At 37.4% G+C, this 27,344-nt stretch overlaps 1 protein-coding gene across 2 annotated transcripts in view; it reads right to left on the bottom strand.

Moving 5' to 3' along the window:
- Nucleotides 1-27,344, bottom strand: part of vps13a (vacuolar protein sorting 13 homolog A) — a 99,433-nt gene that overhangs the window by 52,873 nt on the left and 19,216 nt on the right. For both annotated transcript variants that reach the window (XM_079638352.1, XM_079638353.1), the window contains exons 17-40: nt 26,714-26,856; nt 26,033-26,234; nt 24,130-24,244; nt 23,711-23,847; nt 22,551-22,683; nt 22,356-22,473; nt 20,175-20,319; nt 15,956-16,040; nt 15,663-15,832; nt 15,190-15,346; nt 13,817-13,896; nt 12,123-12,182; nt 11,182-11,371; nt 10,980-11,096; nt 10,793-10,896; nt 9,758-9,925; nt 7,826-8,133; nt 7,536-7,683; nt 7,303-7,444; nt 4,714-4,835; nt 4,433-4,602; nt 3,500-3,726; nt 2,014-2,345; nt 1,366-1,719 (exon numbers count right to left, since the gene is read on the bottom strand). In XM_079638352.1, the coding sequence (XP_079494478.1) occupies nt 1,366-1,719; nt 2,014-2,345; nt 3,500-3,726; nt 4,433-4,602; nt 4,714-4,835; nt 7,303-7,444; nt 7,536-7,683; nt 7,826-8,133; nt 9,758-9,925; nt 10,793-10,896; nt 10,980-11,096; nt 11,182-11,371; nt 12,123-12,182; nt 13,817-13,896; nt 15,190-15,346; nt 15,663-15,832; nt 15,956-16,040; nt 20,175-20,319; nt 22,356-22,473; nt 22,551-22,683; nt 23,711-23,847; nt 24,130-24,244; nt 26,033-26,234; nt 26,714-26,856 (3,927 nt within the window). The remainder of the gene's footprint in view (nt 1-1,365; nt 1,720-2,013; nt 2,346-3,499; nt 3,727-4,432; nt 4,603-4,713; nt 4,836-7,302; nt 7,445-7,535; nt 7,684-7,825; nt 8,134-9,757; nt 9,926-10,792; nt 10,897-10,979; nt 11,097-11,181; nt 11,372-12,122; nt 12,183-13,816; nt 13,897-15,189; nt 15,347-15,662; nt 15,833-15,955; nt 16,041-20,174; nt 20,320-22,355; nt 22,474-22,550; nt 22,684-23,710; nt 23,848-24,129; nt 24,245-26,032; nt 26,235-26,713; nt 26,857-27,344) is intronic.

Genomic DNA, 27,344 nt, shown 5'->3' with positions numbered 1-27,344 from the left:
ATATATTCATGCATGTCTGTGTATTTATATATACAAAATAATTATACACAATACACACACATATATTATGTAAACACAAACTTTTATTTTGGATGCGATTAATCTTTGCCCAGCACTAGTAATAATATAATTACCGTATTTTATTTCATAGTACAAGTGTAAAATTATAATACTAATATTAATGGCTCTTAATTTCTTCATCTCAAATGTTAAACCATCAAGCCTTGACTAAAAAAAACTGCCTGGAGCCCTTGAAGTGTCTCTTTTGTTTCGCTTCTCATTACAAGTATGGGAAGATGGTTGGCGCATGTCGCGTTCCCAAATGAACATTGTGGGCCCTATTGTAACGATCTGAAACGCAAGTAACTTTGTGGGCGGATCCCGGCGCTGTTGCTATTATACCGGCGGGATAAATTACTCTTGCGCCCGACGCAAATCTAAAAGGGGTTGGTCTGAAGTATCTTCATTATTCATAGGTGTGGTTTGGGCGTAACGTGAAATAAACCAATCAGAGCGACATCTCACATTCCCTTTAAGAGCCGGCGCGCTTGTTCCACGGCGGATTGCTATTATAACGGCGGATTTGCCAGCGCACGTCAGGAGCGGTTCACAGCCGAGGAGACCAACGTTCTCGTCAGGGCCGTAAAACACAGAGAAGTGACATTGGGGATGATGGGAGAAACCACACAAAGCTTCGGTTAAACAGGCGTATCATTTGGGTAAATGTGTAATCTAGATTTTTTTATTTTATCTAGATAGATCTTTTTCACATCTTCACGGACACAACAATGATTTCCCTCGTGTGTTAATATTTTTCCTTGTAATAATGTATGATTTGCAAAAATGAAAACTGCTGCGTCTGTTTATATTAGAGAATCAAAGTGGATGCGCGTTAACACGCTACATTATGGCCAAGCACGCGCCCTTAAAATACCATATCACTAACGCGCAACGCACCACTGTCTTTAGACTGTTTTTTCCTGGTCAGTGGCAGAATTGCTTTCTAAAACTGGAAAATATCACCAGGGAACGTTTGCGCCGGAACACGCTCCTCTTTGCGCTGAACCGCCCCGCGAGCGCAAGTTCATTCCCTAATTTACCGACGTGCGTCTGTGGAGGGAAGAGTCCGCTGTGCGCGGGTGCAAAATAGGAATGATACATGCGTCGGTGTTCAAAGTCAATTGCGCTGGGTGCAAGATAGGGCCCAATAAGTGACACAAACTCATATGAGGAGAAGCAGCATATACAGACAAACGAGCCACTTTGAAAGGCTGAAAACAATAGCAGATCATAAGCCATATTGCGATTTCTCTTATATTTGTGATTAATCGCGCAGCCCTACATCGTACTACAACACCCTCTGACCTCCAAGTCCAGGTGACAGTGCAGGTTAATGAGAGTACTCCAGTTCTTCACGTCTCCCTGGAACGAGGCCTTGGCCAGGAGCATGGGCACGGTGCGATGGCCCACGCCGGCCTCCAGTGTCAGACAGATGGAGTGGATGTTCATCTTCAGAGACTCTCCCTGAGGAATGAGAGGAATGACGGAGTGAGTGACCTCCTCTCCTCCTTCCTCCAGGAACCAGAGCTTCAGGTCTCGCAGGGTTCGGCGTTCCCACAGGTCCTGTGGCACGGGGCTCTCCAGCTCCTCGGGGGTCTCGGCTGCAGGGCTCAGCGCTGACTGAATGGTGATGACCGTGTTTATGATGATGGGAGACACCTTTGGGAACAGGAAGACAGTAGAAATTGGTTCTAGTATCAGACAGGGAAACTAAAATGTTCATATTTCACACTTTCATTTCCATAGTCTGCCAATAATGTTCTTTCAACAAAAACTTTTTAAGTTTTTAAGTTTTAATTTTTAAGACTTTTTATTACCTTAAATTTGATTTAAAAACTGTTTTAAGGACCTGTGAGGACCCGGTTTCACACCGTCTAACTGACCCTCAGAATTAAACAGGCCGTTTTGCAACTGTAGCTTTAAGATATTAATGACTTCTAAAAGCTAAATCACCTTGAGTGTAAGGGAGCTGATGGACAGCTCGATGGACTGAGGCTGAGAAGGCGATTGGTTGCTCTGGAAGAACACCTGACAGGGTTGGAGCACCGTCGTCACGTTGTTCTCGCGCTTCTCTCGCACAAACGGACACGCCACCACCTTCAGGTCTGACACGGCGGCCGTCATTGACTGACCGCTGGGCTCGCTCTTCATCACCAGCTCACACTGCGTCGTCATTACCAGAGCCGGAGCTTCAGCACGCGTGAGGTCGGCCACAAAAACGATCTCAGGATTCCTCACCACAACGTTAATCTCAGTTTTGGCAACCACTGGTGGAGCAGGAACCGCTAGCAAAAGAAAGACACAAATCAAATAGCGCGTGTTATTTTAGTGTCGGCACCTATTGTATGCGCTTCTTCCACTCTTAAGCATATGGCAGCCCATAGAACCGTATGGTAAAAAGTTTTGAAATTTGGCAAACTGATAGAGGACAGTCTGAAATTTAACCAAAGCAATTTTGGAAACTCCAACTCAATCCCTCTAGCGTCACCAAGTGTCTAAATTTGCATTATGCTAATAACTTTTATACCGCAAGGGCTAAAAACTAAATTCTTTCCTATGATTCGTTGGCTCAAGTCAATTCGATTGCACCATATGACGTCATTTAGTCATGAAAATGTTTCCGCCATTTAAAATTTTACGAAAAACTTTTCGAATGATAACTAAATGTTCCCATATCGGCCATTTTGGGTGTCCGCCATTATTAATTTTGTCGTAAAATGCTATATTTTGACCGGAAGTTACTCAAAAAGTTTAATAAAAAAAAAAAAAGAAAAGAAAGAAAAATGCTAATAGCTTTTGATTTGATTGCCTATTGTAATGAAACTGGTTTTAATAGATTCCTTGGGTCATGCCAAGAACATAGATATACATTTTGCCACAGCTGACTGAACTTCCTGTCCGCCATTTTGATTTTCTTAAAAAAAATTTTTTTTCAAATTCCTCCTTAAATGTTGCTTTGATTTTCACGAAAATTTTATCAGATCATCCTCAGACCTTGCTGACAAAAAACCAACAACAACAACAACATGGAATTCAAGTCAATTAGTCAAACCATTCTCATTTAACACGAGAACTAATTCTACGAACAAAACAACAAAATGGATGTTCAGGATATATCTCTGCAACGCTTTAGCGCATTCTGACCAAACTTGGTGCGTGTTGTGACAAACATGACCTTAGACTACCTGTACAGTTTAAGCACAGTGCCACCTAGTGGTCACGAGATATGATTTCTTTTTTGCTTGTAACTTCTGAACAGTTTGACCAAATATCAGCTATATTTCAATTTACTTTTTAGTAATTTTAGTTCTTTAACTTAAACTAAATGAGAAATGTTGTCTTAGTACATGATAATAACCCAGCCAATAGCAAAACATGTTTATTGCACCTTACTTAGACTGTCTTCAACAAGGTGGTACCTGGACCTCAAAACACTAACCTGGGTCTTTAGAGGAACTGACGGGTTGTTTGTTGCTCTTAGGAGGACCAGAGAAGCCGTCTGCCATAGCTTTAAGAAAGACATCAGCTACTGTGAGCAGGAACTCAACACTGGCACACAGGTAGATGTCCTGAACCAGGGTGTCCAGGACGGTATATTCCCGGCCTTGGCGGTAACTCAGCTCTACCATCACATTGCCTTCCCTGCCCTGACGCATCGCCATCATCCTAAAACAGCATGAAATGAGAGAAGACGTTCAGTGACTCAATGACCAACTTATTTACCAAAACGATGCAACTAACAACTTCTCATAATCAATTAATCTATTGACTCTTTCTTCAATTAATTGATTAATTGGATATGTAAGAGTATATTTTCTGCAAAAAAGGTTTAAAATATGAATGTTTCAACATTAATAATTTCAGATAAAGATGTTCTCTATCCACAGAACATAAACTTTTGGTAATTAACTAATCTATTGATTTTTCTTCTTCAATTAATTGATTAATTGGATATGTAAGAGTATATTTTCTGCAAAAAAGGTTTAAAATATGAATGTTTCAACATTAAAGATGTCAGATAAAGAGGTTCACCATGCACAGAGCAAAGAAACTTTTCATCGATTAGTCAATTGATTATTTCATCAATTAATCGATTAATTGTATATGTAAGCAAACGTTTTGTGCACATTTTTTTTTTACAAATAAATGCTACAATTTTAGTGATATAAGATAAAGGTTCTCCATGCACAGAAACAAATAATCGATAACTCAATTGTTTGAATATTACTGATTTTATCAATTAGTTGCAGCTACGTCACAGGAAATGAGCAATGACTCTAATGTCAATTGTATGGGGCAGGAGGACATTACATTTGTACATATAAAACAACATTAAACACAAACTGGAGCATCTTCAGTGTGTGTGATCTACCTGGATGTGATCATTTTCACCCTCTGTCTCTTGTCATCTAGGAGACAGTTTGTGAGTTTGAGGGAGGCTTTCATGGAGCTGTCAGAGAACATGTGCACAGCGGTGGAGATGGTGCCCAACGTGAACTCGGCCAACTTCAAACTCTCATCACGGGAGTCTGATAACTGCATCTATACACAAACAGATTACAAAAACTGAACCAGAATGCTAAATATTTCAGCTTAGTTTCATGTTAACTATCTGTGTTAACGGTCTACTGCGAGTTGAGTGTATCTCGTCACCTCGTTGTTCGGGCTGTACAGGACCAGTGTCATGGAGTCAAACTTGAAGTCCAGTTTGAGAGTGTTCTTTAGTTTGCCTGTTTTCTGGCCCTCCACCACTGCTGCGGTCACAACTGTGGTCCCTACAACAAAATAAAAGTACAGTAATGTGATCTCAATACTTTTTTTAAAAAATAGAAAAAATTTGAATTGATAAATGCATGGGCAATTCTGTGATAATTATTACAAACCTGAAAAATAGTAATAGTAGTAGTTTAGTAAACAACAATAGTAGTTTATTTTAATATAAATATATATATATGTCTATTATATGTATATATATTAGGGCTGTTAAACGATTAATCACATCCAAAATAAAAGTTTGTGTTTACGTAATAAATGTGTGTGTAGTACTGTGTATAATTATTTTATATATTTAAATACACACACATGCTTGTATATTTAAGAAATATTTGCATGTATATAGATTTATATTATTTATAAATTATAAATATTTTATACATAAATAACACATTTTCTTAAATATATACATGAACGTGTGTGTATTTATATATACAAAATAATTATACACAGTACACAAAAATGTATTATGTAAACAAATTTTTATTCTGGATGCGATTAATCGCGATTAATTGTTTAACAGCCCTAATATATATATATTAGTGCTGCACGATTAATCATATCGCGATCGTGATGTCAAGCCTATGCGATTATATTATGCAAAATGCTGCGATTTTATGAAATAAATAAATTTGGGCTGTCAACGTTAAACGCATGCAATTAATTTTTGTCCAGTTTAACGCGTTAAAATATTTAACGCAAATAACGCAGAATCCATTTATTTTTGTCATCCTTTGGCTAGTGTTACATTATATGATCCCGCTCTTATTAATGCTAATTCTTTTAAACCATTCATGTGCAACAAGACAAAAGATTGCGCTGCCTGTGAATATCCTGACTGTTACACACACACACACACACACACATAAAGAGACACGCACCAGAATACAGTTCTCTTTCATGCTTGAACTTACAATAACACACACAATTATGCCAAAATGTCTGTTTTGTTGAGTGTTGCGCTATTAAGAGCGAAGTGAACAGTGTTTGTGCTGCTTTGTGCGTTTATGCTCCTGCTGTTTCTTCTGTTTCCCCTAGAGGCCATGTTGCGTCCCGCTGGCTGCTGATTGGGCAACCGCTATAAAGACGCCCTGTTTGACGTCCGGGAGCTCTCTCTCGCTCTTATTTCCCATCCGCTCCTGTCGGCAGGTCCCGCTGGCACAACTCACTATGTTCTATGTTGAGGTTTTTGTGCTGATTTAATGATTTTGTTTCACGAGCGTGTTCCCGGTATGGGAGTGACTTCTGTTGTTTTTAGTTTGTGATTTATGTTTAGAGCTGGTGGTGTTTTGGTGATGGGTTTCATGTTGTTTAGGCGCGTGTGAGATCAGCGTCTCTGTCAGCAGCGGCAAGCTCTTAAAAAGACAGCAGCCAATAAAGCTTTCTGTCAGTAAAGTTAATCAAAGAACAAAGAGAACTGAGAAAAACACTCACTGCTCTTGACTAAAGAACTTTTGTAGCTTTAATAAGGATTAGTCTATATTTCATTTATCATTTATGCAGTGCAGACTGTTTGATAACTTTATTCAATTTCGGTATATGTCCTGTTACCTGTTAGACATTAAGGGCACAGGTAAATATGACATTTATATTTTACTATTGTACTATTGAGACAAATAATAAGTTTGCAGTAATGCAAAGATGTAATGTTTAATTTAATTTGAAAACACAGTGCATTGAGTTCAATGTTGTTTTCGTCAACGATGACGATAACGCAATTATTTCGTTGACGCACCTTTTTTTTATGACGATAACGTTACGATGATTAGCTAAAAATGGCTCCATGGTGACTAAAACATGACGAGACGTTTTCTAGTTTTCGTTGACGAGACGAGATGGAATGAAAATGATTATAAGTCTGACGTTCACAAAGCATGTCATTTCTGCCTATAAATACGATAATTTTGAACTCTGTACGATCAATAATGAAAAAAATACCATAATGTACGATTTCAGAATTGCCCGCAAATTAGTTAAACTCCCGGGAGATCGAGCAAGCAAGAGCGCGCATTTGTAGCGCGCGCACAGCAGAGAAAGGGAGCGAGAGACCTTGCGTGTGTGTGCTAGTGTGTGTGTGTGCCTCACGAAGCGCATGTAAGGACCCAACCAATCGAATTATTCAGAAAGTCTAGTTTATTATACAAAGGTTTTAAGGTTAACTGTTGTTAACCTAAATTAATTTGTTAAAGACTAGTCTACTTTTTTTTTTTTTTTTTTTTTTACTAAAATTGACTAAAACCTTTTTGTGTTTTCGTCGACTAAAACCTTTTTGCGTTTTCGTCGACTAAAACTTGACTAAAACTATCAAGTTTATAAGTGACTAAAATGTGACTAAAACTAAAAAGCATTTTCGTCAAAAAGACTAAGACTAAAACTAAAAGGGCTGCCAAAAACAACACTGTTGTTGTTTCTAGTTTGAGTTGAGAAATATGCTAAGCTTCACGATCTGTGTTTGTGTGTTTTTTATACCTCCAGAACCAAGAGAATCTTTGGTAGAAACGGTGTCTCCTTTATCAGAGCTGGATGGAGCTGAAACATCACCAGAAGTCTCACTCAGATTCTCACTCAGAGTCTTCAGCACTATCGTTAGGTCCTCCTGACTCAAGATCAGCTGCAAGAAACACACATTAATATTAGCTGCAACATCCCTTATGCCTATAAATCACACACAGAAATAATCACAAACACATATATGCTCTTACGCTCATGGGTTTGAGGTGTGCATTGATCTGGATGTCAGGAATGCTGTGATACCAGGAAGCAGCGAGATTGCGTTTGATTGACAGGTCCATGTTGACCGGTTTGAGTAACTGAATCTCACCTATAAATTGTCCATCACTGAATGTGGTCCTGAAAAAATATATATATATATACAAAAAAAAATTTGAAACATCATTCATCAAGCAATGAAAATTAAATTTCCGGGCAGTTAAATTAAATTAATTAACTCAAATTAGTCAATGTGTTTAAAAATTCGTAATACTCTCCTAACCTGTACATTTTAAGATCACTCAGTCCGACAGCCATGATGTCCATGACAGGGGGGATCTTGGTGTGTGTTGGCGAGGAGACGATTTCAAAGCGGTTCTTTACAGTCACTAAACCCAGATCTGCCACAATGACATTGTGGGAAACAGAGGATTGTGGGAGGAAGACAACTGGAGCTTTGATGTCTACGTCCAGGGAGATACGTGTACTTCTCTCTGCCAGCTCCAACACCCCCGTGGCTGCCTTCTCTGCCGCCTGGGCCGTCACCTCCGCCAACGCGTTTTTAGCCTCCTGGAAATTATTGATAAATGCCTGAAGAGGAATAATAAAGAGAGGGAGAGACCATTAGACAAAAAATTCAACTCGCTGTGATTTTCAAAGTTACAGAGTAAGTTAAGAAAAACAACATTTACTTGCCAAGTAGCAATTTGTTTCTATTAAAGGCACACTATGTAAGCTTTTTGGATTAAAATTTCCAAAAAACACTAGAACAGTGTGATATACAGGTGAAACTCGAAAAATTAGAATATCGTGCAAAAGTTAATTTCAGTATTTTCAGTTGGTGAAACTAATATATTATATAGACTCATTACATGCAAAGTGAGATATTTCAAGCCTTTATTTGTTATCATTTTGATGATTATGGCTTACAGCTTATGAAAACCTTTTCACAATATTCTAATTTTGAATTTGGGGTTTTCATAAGCTGTAAGCCATAATCATCAAAATTATTACAAATAAAGGCTTGAAATATCTCACTTTGCATGTAATGAGTCTATATAATATATTAGTTTAACCTTTTATGTTGAATTACTGAAATAAATTAAGGCTATGTTTACACGGAAACGATCTGAAGAGAAAACGCAAAAGTGGCGTTGCGTTCATTTTTTATTCTGCGTTTAGACGAGTGTTATTGGGGGGAAATCTGCGTGCATATGGTGACGCAAAAGTGTGTGAAATTGGATGTAGTGTGCACTCCAGGCGGCTAGGTGGCAATGTGAAGCACTGAAAGTGAAAGACGCTGACACAGTTTTTCATGTTTAATACGGTAAAGCTGCTGTCTTCGCCGTGTAAACGAAACGTCATCGCCGTGTAAACGAAAGGCGCATCCGATAAAATATTTTTACGGTTTCGCCCGCGAGCGTTCTCATGTAAACAGGGCCTAACTTTGCACGATATTCAAATTTTTCGAGTTTCACCTGTATATTGTTGACTTGTGTACTAACATTATCCTAGATATTTCTAAGAATGTTTAAATCCAGAGAAATAAGCAATTTTAACCAAAACACGGACCGTGTCATTGTGGCGCCGTATCTGCTTTACTCTCTACCAAAGACGCTTTAATATATTATGTTTTATTAGACAAGGGAACAACTGTTTGGATACATTTATAGACAGAAAATGAATAATTGACATTTAGTTCAACAATGTTATTAGTCTTATTGTTTGAATCGCTTGTTTTCTTGATTTTCTAACATAACAATCAGATGCAGCTTTATTTTTAGTAACAGTAATGCTGCATTTTCTCCATCATACAATGTTTTAAAATTAATTGCATGCCATTTAGCAACACAAGCATCCAGCATTTATTAATATGATATTCTAATATCGATCTAGATTACTGCAGTGTGCTCATATCAGCCGCCGAGCGAATGCGGAGTAACGTTATAACAATTTTCAACAGACAAATATAAATGATAAAACAGCGCAAGCGGCGAAAAACGACATATTGTGCCTTTAAGACACAGTAGGGCGACCCCCAAGGCTCAGTTCTAGGCCCTCTCCTCGTTTTTAAATGCATAAGTTATAGGTGCTAAATAAAAATAGAATAAAATTTGTTATTATCAATATCAGTATTATTATTATTTTTTTTTTAACTAACTTTCTTTGTATGGGAAGAATGGTGGATGCAGAAGTGTACAAGATGAACACTTACCAGTATCGAGGACACAAACTTGTTGAGGAAAATAACCTGAATGCAGCCCACAGTCAAAGTGACACTGGTGTCCACAATGATCATGTTTGTATAGGCGTCGCCCTCCGTTGCATCCACATGGTTCACCATGCGGAAATCAAACACCTCCTTATCCGCGATGGACACTGCCTACATATCATCATCATTACACCATTAGCCTAAATCCATTTCAACTCACACACTCTCCTTCCTTCTTATGAATGATACAAAATTACTAGGGCTGTCAAAAGATTAATCGCGATTAATCGCAATATAAAATAAAAAAATATAAAAGATTAATCGCAAAATAAAAGTTTGTGTTTCCATAATATATGTGTGTGTACTGTGTATAATTATTTATATATATATATATATATATATATATATATATATATATATATATATATATATATATATATTAAAAAAACACACAATCATGTATATATTTAAGAAAAATTGGTTATATTTATATATAATATAAATTATATAAATGTATATACAGTATATAAATGCAATTATTCCTTAAATATATACATGAATGTGTGTGTATTTATACATAATAATTCTACACAGTACACACACATATATTATGTAAACACAAACTTTTATTTTGGATGTGATTAATCACGATTAATCTTTTGACAGCCCTAAAAATTACATTTAAAAAACGGTTAAAACATTTTTTAGCCAACAGTCAATAAGATGATGTGAAAAATATCATGGTACTAATGTGGCAGCATTTTACACAATTATTCTCCCATACATTTTATAGCATGATTTTTTATTTATTCACTTTTTCTTTTTACACAAAAAATTAGAAATAAAGTAAATAAAGAATTGTATAATCTATTAAACAACACTTTTATTTCAGACCAATAAAATGTGAGTCAAATGTAAAATGTGTGTTTAAAAGCCTTATTTTAATTGTAATACTAGTATTGTATAACAATATTATTTATGCCAATTTAGTTCCCATTCTATGATTTATTTATCCTTAAAAAGTACAGCATTTTCTACCTTTTTATAGAGTGCCTCTTTGTCACAATCCAGAATTATAATGTTCTTCAGGTTAGCCAGAATCTCCACCGACGACTTTTTCATCTGAACTTCAGAAACGAGTCCTGTGTTAAAAGAGAGAACATGCAGTATTGGATCATATCCCAACTTTATTGTGTTTATTTGCACCTACAGAAGTGTGTATTACCCTCTATGCTGATCTCAGAGATCCTGGCTTTCTCTCCTCTTATGAAGACCTTCAGACAGTTGAGGTCTGCTCGGATATGCAAATTCACCACGTCCTCGAACTTTGACTTCTTATAGGCTGAAGAAAAGACAACAATATGAGATTAAAATGCTATCATGACAATATAAAAGAACCATAAAAAATAAACATCTGACTTTCTTACAAGATTTCTTTGTAACAGCAGAATCCTCTACTTTTGCCTCCTCTTCTTCTTCTTCCTCTTCCTCCTTGGGAAGGACGGGCTGCTCCTCCTGTCCCTCTTTCTTCATGGGCGGGAGAAGGTTATTTAGGAAGTTCATGGAGTTGAGGAGCGCCTCCGTGTGCAGGTGCACGTCCAGCGAGGAGAAATTCACCTGGTGCAAATATTAAAGGGATACTTCACCAATTAGCATTAAGCTTTGTATCAATAGAAACCCGGTAATATTTTCGAATGATTTATAGATTTATAGATTATCATGACAGAATATGCTAATCAATGACTAGAAGATAACTACACATCAGCTGCATAAATTCATCAAGAAAATTCAACCATTCAAAGACGTCCTGTTGCTTCTACATGTTGTCACTTCTTCTTGAGTCTCTCCATCTTTCTGACTCCAGTTTAAACATAAAAGGCTAAAAGTTTTCGAAATTTTCAGTGCATGTGTGTGTGAGGTAAAAGGACACGAGCTCTTGAAGCTCCGCCCCCTGTGTCGGGAGCAGCAGCTCATTTGCATTTAAAGTAACAGACACAAAATGGTGCGTTTTTGCTCACCCTCAAAAAGTGACAATTTTAACATGCTATATAAAAATATCTGTCGGGTATTTTGAGCTAAAACTTCACATACACACTCTGGGGACATCAGAGACTTATTTTACATCTTGTGAAAATGGCATTTTACCACCCCAGATTTTCAGCCTTGTTGTTTTTATTGTATCAAGTCACTTACGAAACTGGCAATACCAAAGTTATATTTGGATACTATGATTGATTTGAAGTAATTGTGATAACTATATCAGATCAAAGATTTGAAATTAGTATCCAATTTTATAAGCTTTGTGATCTGATTGGCTATCGCATTACCTGTAAAGTAATTCTGAGCTCTGATTTGTGAACAAGCTTACCTTGATTAGTTGCTCTGTATTTTTATACATCGTTTTAAAATCTGGTGCATTTTTGTCCGCCTGAAAAAGAATAGGGTATTATTGGGATAATCTTATGCATAGGCGTGTGCTCATACAATCACATAACAATATACAGTACTGTGCTAAAGTCTTTAGGCATGTTAGTATTTTCACCCCCCAAAAAAATGGTTTTAAGCAAGTTATTTATATCTTTTACTGTAGCGTCAGTAGGAAATATCAGTTTACATGATCAAAAACATTCATTTTGCCATTAATTGTGTTACGTCCAAGGACGTATTCATTTTGTGTTTGTAATCAAGTGTTACGTCTAAGGATGTATTCATTGTGTGTCTGTTACATCGAGTGTTCTGTGCGTATGTTTTTCTCTCTTTCTCGTGTGTCTGACTAATAGGACTAAGGGCTACCACCTGTGCTCGTTAACCTGTGAGCACTGTCCGTGCACTGATTGGTGCGTGTCCTGAGGAGTCTACTACAAAGCAGCAGAGAGAGCGCTGAGGCAGGAAAGAGATATCGCGGCGTTTGAGGTTGCTCCGCTCTCCAAGCCCAGACAAGTGAGCGCTGGTCGCGCTTGGTGTGTGTGGTCACAATGTGTGAATCTTAACGTGACTCTTAGATTTGCTATTCTTTTCTTTTATGTTTAGTAAAGAGTTTATGGATAATGTAGGGTGGAGGATACCTATAACTTTTCTCTTGTTTAATGGTTAGTGAGGGAGTGAGGGAAGTTATATGTTGTTTTGTTTTTGTTTTCTGTTTTGTATAGGTAAGTTAATGCTATCTCCTTTTATGTAGAGGTTTTTGAGTTTCTTTTGATTTGGGCCCTCTTCCCGAGGTAATACTTTTGGTTTTGGATTTATTTGGTAATGTGTTCCTTTACTTAAGATTCTCTTTATTTTTCTAACCCCTGCTAAGTGGAACAATAAAAGGCAGACACACCATTTCAAATAGAAACTGGTTGTTGGTGTATTTTGTGAATCTGGGACTGGAGAGTTGGAGATCCTCAAAGTCTCTCCACTGTTTGTTCGTCGTTCCCTATTTTATCCCTAGACTAAGTGGGAGACGTAACAATTGTAATATCCCAGTCGGTATGTTCTGATCTCACCAACATCGAGTCCATCTGGGAAATGTAAAATTATATTTCCTACTGACACACTACAGCAAAAGATATAAATACCTGGCTTAGAAACATTATTTGGGAGGTGAAAATACTAACGTACCCAAGACTTTTGCATGGTACTGCATGTCGTCATTATAATTCTCACAATATTGCATTGGAAAGATATGTCAAATTCATGGACTACAGGATGATTTCAAGAAAAATAATCAAATAGTCTTCAAATAATTAATTATTATTATACATAATTAGTCTAAATTCATGCTGTCAGAGTTTGACTATTTTTTTAAATGAGTTATGCATCATGAGTCACTACCGGTAGTCTTTTTTTAGGTCTAATTTTGTGCTAATGTTTGGCTTATTAAAGCTAAAATTAGAAAATGCCCTCTACATAAAGACCAACTAGGCTTTTAACATCCACAAGCAGAGAGACACCGTCATGAAAACTGTCCGAGAGAGATTGATGCTTCACGATGTCGATGACAAACAGCTCTTATACAGTAAATATACAGAACCTGAAACCAAAGGAACACGACACATAAATATGATGAAGCAAATGTACCTTGACATACTCCAAAGTGAGCAGATCTTCCTCGGTATTGTCCAGAGTGGTGATAATATGAACTTTCTTGTCCTCAGAATCTTCACACAAACACACAACTTTTAGATTTGCTTACAGAAATCAATGTTAAAAACTACGGAAGCCCTGAACCGAATCGTAAAAAAAAAAAAAAAATCAGTAGAAACCCCCCCCAAAAAAAATCTAGTATTGAGAATAAAGTCGAAATATTTCGAGAAAAAAATCATGTAAACTGGACCAAGAGAACACTTAACAGTAAACATACCGTCTCCCTCTTCACCGTAAATATGTTCTGGATACATTTTAAGTGCACTTGACTTAATTTGACTTTATTCCTGAAATATTCCCGAAATATTCCGATTTTATCCACGAAATATTCCGACTTTATTCCCGAAATATTCCCACTGTATTCCCGAAATATTCCGACTGTATTCCCGAAATATTCCGACTTTATTCACGAAATATTCCGACTTTATTCACGAAATATTCCGACTTTATTCACGAAATATTCCGACTTTATTCACGAAATATTCCGACTTTATCCACGAAATATTCCGACTTTATCCACGAAATATTCCGACTTTATCCCCGAAATATTCCAAATTTTATCCCCGAAATATTCCGACTTTATCCCCGAAATATTCCGACTTTATCCCCGAAATATTCCGACTTTATCCCCGAAATATTCCGACTTTATCCCCGAAATATTCCGACTTTATCCCCGAAATATTCCGACTTTATCCACGAAATATTCCGACTTTATCCACGAAATATTCCGACTTTATCCACGAAATATTCCGACTTTATCCACGAAATATTCCGACTTTATCCACGAAATATTCCGACTTTATCCACGAAATATTCCGACTTTATCCACGAAATATTCCGACTTTATCCACGAAATATTCCGACTTTATCCACGAAATATTCCGACTTTATCCACGAAATATTCCGACTTTATTCCCGAAATATTCAGACTTTATTCCCGAAATATTTCGACTTTATTCGCAAAATATTCTGACTTTATTCCCGAAATATTTCGACTTTATTCCCGAAATATTCTGACTTTATTCCCGAAATATTTCGACTTTATTCCCGAAATGCTCTATTTTTTTTTTTTTTTACGCTGCGGTTCAGGGCTTCCGTAAAAAAGAGTTATGTTGCCTAATATTTTTTTATGGAATCTGTGATGCATTTCCTCAGGATACTTTGACAAATAGAAAGTTAAAAGAAACAGCATTTATTTGAAATAGAAATCTTTTGTAAAATTCTAAATGTCTTTACTGTTGCCGTTTATTGCGTCCACGCTGAGAAAAAAAGTATTATTTTATTCAGTGTTTGCGCATTGCACTTACCCAAGTACTCTGAACACTCAAGGCAGATCTCCCGCAGGAAAGTGTTTGACGACATATCAAACGTGCGGAGATTGAGTTCTGTCCCTAATCCATCAATGAACAGATGCAGAACGCTCACTTCTTGTCTGTGTGACCAACGACACAGCTGGACGGAAAGCTAGAACAAAAGGAACAAAAGAGGGATAAAAGGGAAAAGACAAGAGTGATTGGAGGAGCCTTGAAATGTTAAGAAAATGTCATATCTGTTATCATCTCTATAAGGGAAGGAAAGATAACTAGATGCTCTTCTTAAAGGATTAGTTCACTTCAGAATGACAATTTCCTGATAATTTACACACCACCATGTCATCTAAGATGATGAAGAAAGAAAGAAAGACATGAACATCTTGGTTGACATGGCGGTGAGTAAACTATCAGGAATTTTTAATTCTGAAGTGAACTAATCCTTTAAGTTGACAAGGACATAATCAGACCTTGTTGATCTCAAATCTCAGGAGGAACTCGGTCATGTTTTTCTTGGGGTCTTTCAGGACCATGGCCAGACGTTTATCAGAGGCAGAGCCTTGCAGAGAGTCCGACGAGGCCTCGAAGAACTGCATGTCTTCTGTCGGGGAGCTAGGGGCGTCGAAGAACAGCTCCTCCTCTGAAAAACACACACACACAGTGTTTCAATGCTGAGATGTTGAGTAGATCTCTGTATTTGATCACTGGGGTTCAGTCATGTAAATGTGAAACTCTGTTTGTACAGTATGGATGCGTGTCTGACCTGAGCCATATATGATGGATGCACGCAGGTCATCTATGGCTGGTCTTCGGGGGGTCAGCTGAGGCGTGTTGCCTTGTTTAGAGGACTGATGTGGAAAAAGCAAAAAGTATCACATAGCCGCTAGAAAACCTCATTTGCAAACAAAATGGATATATGTCCATTTGAGTTATATATGAGTTATATTGATCAGAATCAAAAGCTTGTGAATTGAATCGGCAAATAGCCAAATACCTGCTTTATCCAATTTTTTTTAATTTTATTATTACAACATAGCTTAAACTATGCAGTTATATTCATCCAGAATTTGTGTCATTTTGAATGATTTTTTAAAACAAAGATATCAATTAACCTTGAGATTTTATAAATTGTGACATAGCAGACAGTGTTGTTACTGTTAAGTTAACTAAGACTAAAATGATGAAAAATAGTTTTCGTTATAAGAAATAAAGCTGAAATATAAAAATAAACATTTGAAGAAAAAAAAAACTTAAGGAAGCTTACAAAATGAAAATTAGAAATTAGTTAGTCTTGGCAAATGACAGAAATAAAATAAACCTTTGAAGAAACTGAAATAAATACACATAAAAGCTAAAAGAAATATAAAAAAATATTCAATTACTAATATGAAATAACTAAAAAGCTTACTAAAATTAAAATAAAAACAATATAAAATATAAATAAATACTATTATAGTACATAAAAAAATATATATACTGAAATAACATTGATAGCAGATGGAAGATGCATGTCCAGTCTTTTCAGCTGATAATGCACATACAGTATTTTGTTTATTGTGTAATATCTTATATCAGCGATATCATTTAATTTCAATAATCCACATCCATCCTTCGTTCAAGTAAATGTTATTATACAGTCAAATAACTGATAAGAGGTTTGTGTGTCGTGAGAGTGTCAAGTGCTCGTTTATGTGTGAGATTAATGAAGGGCTGCAAGATTAACTAATATTAAACCAAAATTGCAAAACTCACAGAGATCAGAGCGGATCGATCAGTTTGTAAAACTTGTAATGAGAAGCGTTTACAAACCTGCGGTCCAATAAAAGAAAACATTTAATGACATGTTTTTACTCCGAACTCGCTTCATAACGTGTCGAGTATTTTAAATAACTTCCTTTGTGATCTGATGTGGCTTCATATCGTAGAACGAGGCAGAAATTATATTATTTTACAGTATTCCCCTACTGAAAAATAAATATACTACAATGTATTTGAAATACATTTATTTCACTAAGTATATTACAACTACATTTACATAATACTTTATATAAATACCCTGCAGTTGTACTTTTTATTATACTATATTGCTATATGTAAAGTCTGTTACATTGGAACAACACAATTTTTTTTACTTAAATGTACTTTAGTTATCCAGAAATAGTGCTGAAGTTCAACTAAAGATATACTGAAGTATATGATTGTGCTAAAGTGAACTATTGCAAGTATACTTTAGGTACAATTTAAATATCTTGCATTTAAAGGCTGATATTGTACAGAGATCCTTACCAATAATGATATTAAAACACATTTAAGGCTTAATATTAGCATGTGCATTGTGCAATAAAGAAGAACTCCAAATAAAGTTGGATTATAATATTTATATCAGCAAGTCTCAAGCGATATGTCAGTAAATATGTTAATATTTGTAGTATACTTATTATGAAATAAATGTACTTTAAATACGTTTTGGTATAGGTTTTTTCTTTAGGGTGTCGATAAGCATTGCATTATAACTATACTTTATTCTTATGAAAAAACCTGAGATGTCTAGAACAGGGATGTTCAACTTCAGTCCTGGAGGGCCACTGTCCTGCAGAGTTTAGCTCCAACCCTAATTAAACACACCTGAACAAGCTAATCAATGTTTTCAGGATTACTAGAAAAGAGCTTTTGTCAGGGTTGAAGCTAAACTCTGTAGGACAGTGGCCCTCCAGGACCGAAGTTGAACATCCCTGGTCTAGAAGAACACATTTAAACCATATATTGTTGCAATCATATGTTTATTGTCTTTATGTCCCATCAGTGAAAACGTCTCGATCTGTGTTCTGCTCAGCGACCGTGATAGCTGGATGTCTTTATCCACATAAATTATTTCCTGGAACGTCAAAAGTTTTATGACTTGTATAAGTCTCACTTGTGGACTTTCTGCGCGAGGGCGGCCTCCGGCTACGAGTATGAATGAAACAGACTTTACATTACATGTGTGTACTCACTATTGCTCACAACAACACCCTATTTTGAAAAAAAAAAAAAATACTTCTCTCTAAATTTTAAGTAAGGGTGTACTCACACTAGGCACGGTTGCCATGAACCGGGCCCGAGTACGATTGTCCCCCCTCCCCACTCCCCCTCTGGCCTGCACTCACATAGGGTTTCAGCATTCGTGCCGGAGCACGCTTACGTCAATATGGTGCATAATGAAGAGAAGTGTCACACCATGAAATGTAAACAGAAAAAAACAGCAATGCATTCGGCACTTTAGGATATCGCACAAGATTTGTCAACACATAAAACATTTAATCACTGTTTTTTTTTTCTCGACACCATCGTATTAATTGATTTTGATTAATATGCGCGAGGGAGAGAGAGAGCAGACAGCGCTCGGGTGAGTGCGCGCGCGCGGCCGGGGCTCTCTCTCGCTCTCTCTCTCTCTCTCTCTCTCTGCCCTGTCAAGCGCGCCCTGTTAAACCGTGACGTCCTGTTCCGTGCTCCAGCACGGTTAGCGCTCACACTGCATGCGAACCGCGCCCGAGTCCAACTGAACCGTGCTCTGGCCCACCTCTTCCAAGCGGGCCAGGGCCGGCTAATCGAGCCGCGCCCGGGCACGGTTCGGAGCACTCACACTAGTCAAACGAACCGGGCTTTGGTGGTCAAACGCACTCGGGCACGGTTCAAACTGGCTAGTGTGAGTACACCCTAAATGTGAATCCAAAAGTTTTTCCTCCAGCGTAGAGAAGGGAGTTTTTGTCTCCCAGTCGAGGCATAAGTTAATAAATACATTTTTTCATAATAATTGTAATACTTTATAATAAAACTTTAGACCTTTCTAACGATTCATAGGAAAATTAAGCAGTATTTTCAAGTGCTCAACCAAAACGTATGAACGTTGTTTGGATTGTGATTAGTGATATTGGTAAACCAAAAGTAACCTAATAGTAAAGCTTGTTGGTTTAATGAAAGCGAAGTTATCACCTCATTGCTGATAAATATAATGTAGCTTTCAGTAGTGAAGCTGTTTTATTTAAGTCACGGGCAGAGATTAAAAACCAGCTCCTGAATGTGTCTGGGTTCACGCAATTTCTTTTCTTTGCAAAGATAAATGTAAAGTTCCCACCTCAATAAAAAGCTGTGAGCGAGCGCATACAGACACGTCTGCCTCATAATACAACATTGAAAAGCTATCTTTGTGAATAAACGTGTCGACGCCGCCTTGTAGTGGCTTGGAAATCAAAGAGGAATTGGATATGCGTGTTTAGATGTAGGTCGGATGTCCAGATATCGGATATGTATCTGATTTAAAACCACATAAGTGGCTTAAGTGATGAACTGCACTACTTGTGGTTGTATTTATAGATGCTAACAGACATTTTATACTAAATACTAATTGTGTAAAAAAAAAAGTTAAAGGTGCTGTCTGTAAGAATGACAGCAAGTGGTTGAAATAGGTACTGCAGTCCAAATTCAAAATATCAGAGATCGTTGTTTGCCAGACACTCACGCGGGTTGCCAGTTTGAGGACACGCAACAGGAACAAGCGCAATTGACACCGAAATTCGAGGAGACTAGTTAATAAGTTGATTTATCCGTGTTTTAATATACTCTCGTTCATAGAGATTTTTAGATGGATATCAAGGCTTTTTAGGTTGTGTGGAATCTGCAATCTCTGACGCAGTTTGTTTGCTCGTTTCCATGGCTGCGATACGCTGTGTTCCCCGCCAACTGGCATCCCGGGTGTCAAAATACTATTGGCTGAACTGGCAGTGGGCGGAGTCACACAGACCAAAACAGAAACCGCCTGACAACACGGAACGTGTAAAATAAATAACTGGCTGTGGAAGTGTTTTTCAGAGAAACGAGTGAACTTAACATGTTTCCTAAATATCTGCAAACATATTGTGGTATTTTTATGCTTTAGTAGAGTCAATTAATTACATACTGCACCTTTAACGTACAGCCCTGCCCATAAGCATTATTTTAATTACCTTGGGTGTAACCTGTGGGCCTCTGGTCTGAGGAGCGGGCCGGCTCTCGGGAAGAGGAATACTTCTGAGCAACGCCAGGACGCCACGCACTTTATCATCAGAGATACGCAGAGACAGCAGAGGGAGCTCACCATAAATCTTAAACCTGAAGAGAGAAAAAATATCTTAGGTACAAATATACCAATGCAGATTTTTCTAGACGACTAGTAGTTGTTTATTTAAGCCATTAGTCGACTAATAGCTAGTTTATATTAATAAGCCATAAATCATAAAAATGCGCCTTTTATTGCCTATATAAAATACGTATAGCACACAAATCCAAACATAAAGCTTGCCACGGCGCACCAGCAAATGTAATGATTATGAATGTGTCGTGAAAAAAAACTGAACGAGACAGTATAAACATTTTAATAATTTATTGGTAATGTTTTCTGTGTTTTCGGCTGCAAGGATTAAGTCAACAATGGTGAGTGGTCTTCGCAGTAGTGGACACATATTGCATAGATTACATAATCATAGAATATTTATGTTCATTCAAATATAAAAATATCAAGCTTTCTATAGAAATATTTCTCATGTCTCATGAGTTTCGGTTCATTTATGTGAATATGTTCGGTTCATGTTCGGTTCACTCAAGTTCAAGACTGAATCGACAGAAAGCACCATTATTTTACAATAGCACGTTTTGTGAGTTCACGGATATAAAAGTAGACCCTTTACAGTTTGCATTACTCTTATTTGTATGACCAAAAATGATGGAGTATTTTAAGTTAAATGTAAGTATGTCATGAGCCCCTTTCACACAGCGCATTGATCCCGGGAAATTGCTAGAGTGCCTTTTGTGTGAACGCAAACATAAACCCGGGATTAATGCCAGGATCGATAATGGTGTTGTGCCGAATTTCGATCCTCGCCAAATTATTACCCCCCTAGCATTGGTAGGTTTAGGATTAGTTGTGGGGGAGGGGTTAGGATTGGCGTTAGAGTTAGGATTAGGCAATCAGGTACTGACTTCAACGAGGGGGGGTAATAATTGGGCAGGGGGTCGAAATTCGGCACAACACCGGGATGGGGACCTAGTAACATTGCCGGGATCAGTCCAGGAACGCGCGCTGTGTGAACAAAAGCCAGGACCAATGCCGTAAAAGGGTATTTTGTTGCTCTTAGAAGAAAGTTTGTGTTCGTCATCAACAAAGAAAGAACGAAAAAATGTCAGCAAACTAGAATGAAGCAGAGACCAGGAGCTCCTTACTATCCAGCGCTGAAGCTGAGAGCGCTTGCCAGCTTTGTGGAACGGTACGCGATGCATTAGTGTACGACCAAATCCGGAAAAAAATGCTCGAGTCGAGTGTGGTTTCTCAAGATCGAAGCAAGAAAGCAACTTTATTTATATAGCACATTTTTAAAACATCAGACGTTGTCCCGAAGTGCTTTACAAAAAATAAAAACATTAAAATCATAGAACAAAACAAACATAACTTGTTCAAAAGCTAAAGAAAATAAATACGTTTTTAAATAAGACTTAAAAGTTGCAATCGATGGAGCTGACCTCACGTGGAATGGGAGACTATTCCACAGTTTGGGACTTACCACAGAAAAAGCACGATTTTAAATTACAAAGAGAGACCTTTAAAAACCGTTGATCAGAGGACCTAAGAACTCTAGAAGGAGAGTAAGGAATAATAAGATCACAGATATACGGTGGGGCAAGGCCTGACAGGGGCAAACGATCGATCAAACGATCCCGGGATTTTATTTTCTGTAATCTCTGTGTGAAAGGGGCTATGGAGTAAACACGCTCTCCACACGAACACTTGAATATGCACCTAATAATAGCGCACATTTGACTAGGCTAGCGTTAGCGCGAGTGGACTTGTAAAGTGCTGTTTCTTACATGTTTCAAGTGATCAGCCATATTTGAGTTCAATAAATAATAGTCGAATGTTTGGATTTAAGGCCGTTAATGATCTGTCCATTACAGCCGGTGTGATTTTGCCACCTCCCCCCCCCCCCCCCCCCCCCCCAATAACATTTTGGTCGACTAAGCTTCTTCTCGACAAACGGTTAGTCAACTATTTGGGGGCAGCCCTAATAATATGTGATGTGCAAATAAAAAGATCATTTGCTTTCCTGTACTGTAGCTCAAACAGTGGAGCGTGTTAAATGTAAATTCCTGCTTACTTGGGCATTCTGGCGTCCGTGACCACCATGGCTCGACTGAAGACCACCTTCAGGTCTACAGGCTCGAGGATGTGGAACGCAGACTGTCTCAGCGGACGAGCCCACTTCCAGTCACCACCTGATCCGACACACAGCATGATGAACCACAGCGCTGTAACGTCTACATTTGATCAGTTATTGTGCATGTCTGCGCACCTGCTTTGGTGTAGAGGAACTGTAAACTGCTCAGCTGGATATCAAAGCTGTCATACGCTCGAGACATGATGTCCTCGATAGTGCTGCTGACCGCAGACAGCTGAGGCAGGTCAGCTCTGCTCTGACTGGACATCTGCACACACACACACACACACACACACACTTATTACTTTCTAAAATAATAAAACAGATATATTTAAATGTATAAAGCACCATTTATATTTGTGCAAGAAAACAAATATTTAAAGTGCAAGTCAATGATTTGACTTTCTTTCCTCTGATAAACACAAACAAAGTTTTTTATGAAAATACGACCCCAGAGGATAAATCAATGTTGAAACGATTGGTATGCGTCTGTGTAGTAGTAGTAGTAATATGATTAGTTTTAATGTCATGTCAGTATCTATCTGTAGTCCATCTTCATGACAAAAACGGAGTAATAAAAATACAAGAGTTGCATAAACAATAAAAATAAAACAAAAGGAAAATCAAAACAGCAGGAAATATTATACAAGATTTTCCATTGACAAGATAAAAGTTCTAAAAATCTTCACTAAACGAGTTCTCAGGTCAGCTTACTACATAAACACTTGAGAAGACACGGATCGCTGCGTTTGATTTTTCAAGCATAAACCGAGCGTTCACTTGCACTATATAGACTCACAGAGATTTGTTCGTGTTTTGTCTGAAGAAAGAAAGTCATATACATGAGGGATAAAAAATATATATCTTTCAAGCTTTATAATGGGAGTGAATGGTTCCAATTTTTTAAGTTCTTCAATTTAATAATACAAAAATTATCAAAAATCAGTAGAGAAGTTAATTTTGACTTTTTTTCCATTCTTACTTTTGTAGTTTGAAAAGCTTTTTTTTTTTTTTTAGATAACTTTGAACAACAGTTTCCTGGATTTTTTGCTTATCTCTATGCTGATTTGATATATATTATATATATATATATATATATATATATATATATATATATATATATATATATATATATGACAGGGATACAACAGGGAATTCACATTTCTTCACATTCAAAACACTTTTCATGTTTTGCCTGATTTGAAAAGCACTTCACTTCTTCAAAATTCAAATCTCTATAATCTAAAAAAAATATAATATCCAAAAACAAATTATAAACAGTGAGCCGGTTTTACCTGGAAATTACCCAAATCCAGAATGGCAAGGTTGTGTTTGGAGTCATAAAAGCCGTTTTCTGGAACAATGACATACGAGGCCATGAAGTTTATCTTCAGATCAAGAACCTTCTGAGTCTCAATGATGTACATCAGTCCTGTCAACAATGAACAACACTGTTTTAGTACTAGCTACTATTTAATAACCACAGATAAAAGGTACACTTTTGATAAATAGAAAATATTTTTGTAATTTAAAATAAATAGAAGTTATTTTAACTTATAAAAGCCTAAAATGCATAAGACATCTGCAGTTATGATAGCTTGGCCCTTGCCTATAATCGACATGCTCAGCATCGGCGCTTACATTGGCCAAGAACGGTCAGGTGAACATGTTAAACGAGTGCATGGCATGCGAGTCCACACACACACACACACACCTGTGGAGGTCTTGTCTCTGAACAGCTCCAGCTTCATGAGCGTGGCGTTGGTCAGTTCATCCAGCTGCAGGTCTTTAGGAGGCATGAAGAAATCTGACATACTGTTCACTGTCATCTACAAACAAACAAAAAAACACTTAATAAACATGCCACGACCCATCCACAGCACAGAGCAGGGTTTCCCACATAGAGGTTTGTGAGTAATTCTTTCTATCATAAAAAAATTACTAAATCACTAAAAACCAGAGGACTGCACAATAAATCAAAATACAATTACCACATTATGGATTGGATGGATCGATTATCAAATTGCAAAAGGCTTCGATTTGCTCTGTTCAGTTACACACGAGCCGCTCATGATTTGGTGTGTTTAGCCAGTTCACAGTCAATGCTGCTCCACACACACTTCATCTCCATCATGTGCTGCGAGTTTGAGTCGCATAAAACATGCATTTGGGAACACAATGGGCAGCAGGATCATTTTATTTTCACATTAACTTTTTTTCCAGAGATAGGTGTTCAGCAGTGCCGTGCACAGACCTCCGCAATACAACCAAAATGGCACTTTACTATTAGCGATAAAAGGGGCAGGGGCTCAAGACCCCCATCCGCCCCCCATTTTACCAGATTTGTAACGAGAACCTACAGTATTATAATTAGGTTAATCATAACCAAATTTTTTTGAGAAAAATGGTTTAAATTTTTTTTATATATATATATATATATATACACTATAATAATAATATTACTATTATAATATAATATATTAAAATATATTAATAATATATATATATATAATTATAATAATAATAATAATAATAAATAGCATTTACATTGGATAATATTTAGAGCTTTTAAGTGCTGGAAAAAGTGCTTGAATGAACCCTGAAATGCATAATGTAAAAACATTTGACTATTTCTGGCACAATACCATTATGCGGTTTAGCGAAAAGAGGAGCATGTTCCGGCGCAAATGCTCCCTAGTGATATTTTGCAGTTTGAGAAAACAATTCCGCCACTGACCAGGACAAACCCAGTCTAAAGACAGTGGCGCGTTATTCAGATGCTATTTTAAGGGCGCGTGCTTGGCCATTATGTAGCGTGTGAACAACACACACACACTTTAATTCTCTAATCTACACAAACGCAGCAGTTTTCATTTTTGCAAATCATACATTATTACAGGGAAAAACATTAACACACGAGGGAAATCATTGTTGTGTCCATGAAGATGTGGGAAAAAAATTGGCATAAATCTAGATTACACATTTATCCAAATTATTACACGCCTGTTTAACCGAAGATAATTTGTGTGGGTTTCTCACATCATCCCCAATGTCACTTCTCTGTGTTTTACGGCCCTGACGAGAACGTTGGTCTCCTCGGCTGTGAACCGCTCCTGGCGTGTGCCGGCAAATCCGCCGTTATAATAGCAATCCGCCGTGGAACAAGCGCGCCGGCTCTTAAAGGGAATGTGAGAGGACGCTCTGATTGGTTTATTTCACGTTACGCCCAAACCACACCTATGAGTAATGAAGCGACTTCAGACCAACACATTTTAGATTTGCGTCGGGCGCAAGAGTCGTTTATCCCGCCGGTATAATAGCGACAGGGATCCGCCCACATACTTGTGTTTCGCGTTTGATACTTGCGTTTCAGATCGGTAAAATAGGGCCCTAAACGTTTATCAAACAGCTTTTTTTCAGATCATAATGAGAAAATTATAATTTTGACCAAATTGTGCAGCCCTAAAAAATTTAATAATTTATTTATCTGTATGTCATGTGACCATTAACCAACAACAGAGAACCGTGATTATGCAAATGTGTTGTTAAATTATTTAACTTTTAACTTAAAAAAGTGAGTGAATCCCTGGCATAGAGAGATGCTTCCTGACACTCACAGCGTCATAGATGATCTCCAGCGCCTGGGACTCGATGCGGAGTCTCTGGTCCGCACTCGCGTCCAGCGGGTTCGTCTCGAACATGAGGTTCAGAAGAGTCTTGTCTTTCATCCCGTCCACATGACGTGGCGACAGCAGGACAGGGGCCGAATTGCCTCGTGGGAGACCCGACACTTCAAACGCTGACAGCTGAACAGAGATCCTGAAAGAAAAAAAAAACATATATCACACATCTGAGACAAACAAACATCTTTTCAACATCATAATCAACAAAAATTACTTTCACGCTAATGTTCTCACAAAGGAAGAGTATGTGGCAAGACATTCTGAAGGGTTAAAAAGCCAAATGGGCACCGGTCTAAAATACTTATATTAATTATTTTGTACATTTTATCTAAAATTCCCTTTCTTGTGTCCATCATGTGAAAGTTACTGCAAGATTTATTAATATTGCCCTATAGACTTCCATTGTAAGGGCATTAGTGTAAACAAGTTTTGTGCTTGTTTCACAAACTGAGGAACACATCAAAAGTATTTTCTGGGGTAATCAACAGCTAAGTTGTTTTAAACACATAAAAGTGGGATTCAAGCATTTAATTATCGTAATAAAGAAGTGGTAAACAAAAAAATAAAGAGTAGCAGTTTAACGGAGATGATATGAACTGAAAAGAGAAGTTGTACTTTATAGCTTGAGCCGCGGGTCTTTGAGCCAGCATGGCTTTCAGATCAATGACGGACAGTTTGATTATCTCCGCCTTCTCTCGGCTCTCTTTGATTGACAGGGACAGGCGGAGAAGCTGGAAATTTATCTTCATATTTTCAAACTGCAAACAAAAATATAAGTCAGAGAGGTGATAGCCTTACATAAAGTTAAACCTCTTAAAGGTAGGGTAGGTCAGAATTGTCGAAAAAAAACTTTTATTCAAATTTGTTTAAACTGTCTTTATATACCAATGCATAATTAAAATGTAAGTACTCTGATAAAAAGAGTATAAAAATCGAGTGACTCTAGACCGTTTAATCTTCATTAAACACAGCTCATTAATTCCATTCACTCCCACCTAAAAACGGGTGCGCGACTGCGCGCACGTGGGCAGAGCCAGTAATAACGGCGGTAGTCATGGCGACGTCGAGTGACAGTCGCGCAAGCCAATCCTGTGATTCGTCCCGAATGGAAATAATGAGCTGTGTTTAATGAAGATTAAACGGTCTAGAGTCACTCGATTTTTATACTCTTTTTATCAGAGTACTTACATTTTAATTATGCATTGATATATATAGAAAGTTTAATCAAATTTGGTAAAAAGTTTTT

The sequence above is a fragment of the Phoxinus phoxinus genome (assembly GCF_949152265.1).
Source record: "Phoxinus phoxinus genome assembly, chromosome: 15".
NCBI lineage: Eukaryota > Metazoa > Chordata > Actinopteri > Cypriniformes > Leuciscidae > Phoxinus > Phoxinus phoxinus.
This window is presented reverse-complemented; position numbering and strand designations above follow the sequence as displayed.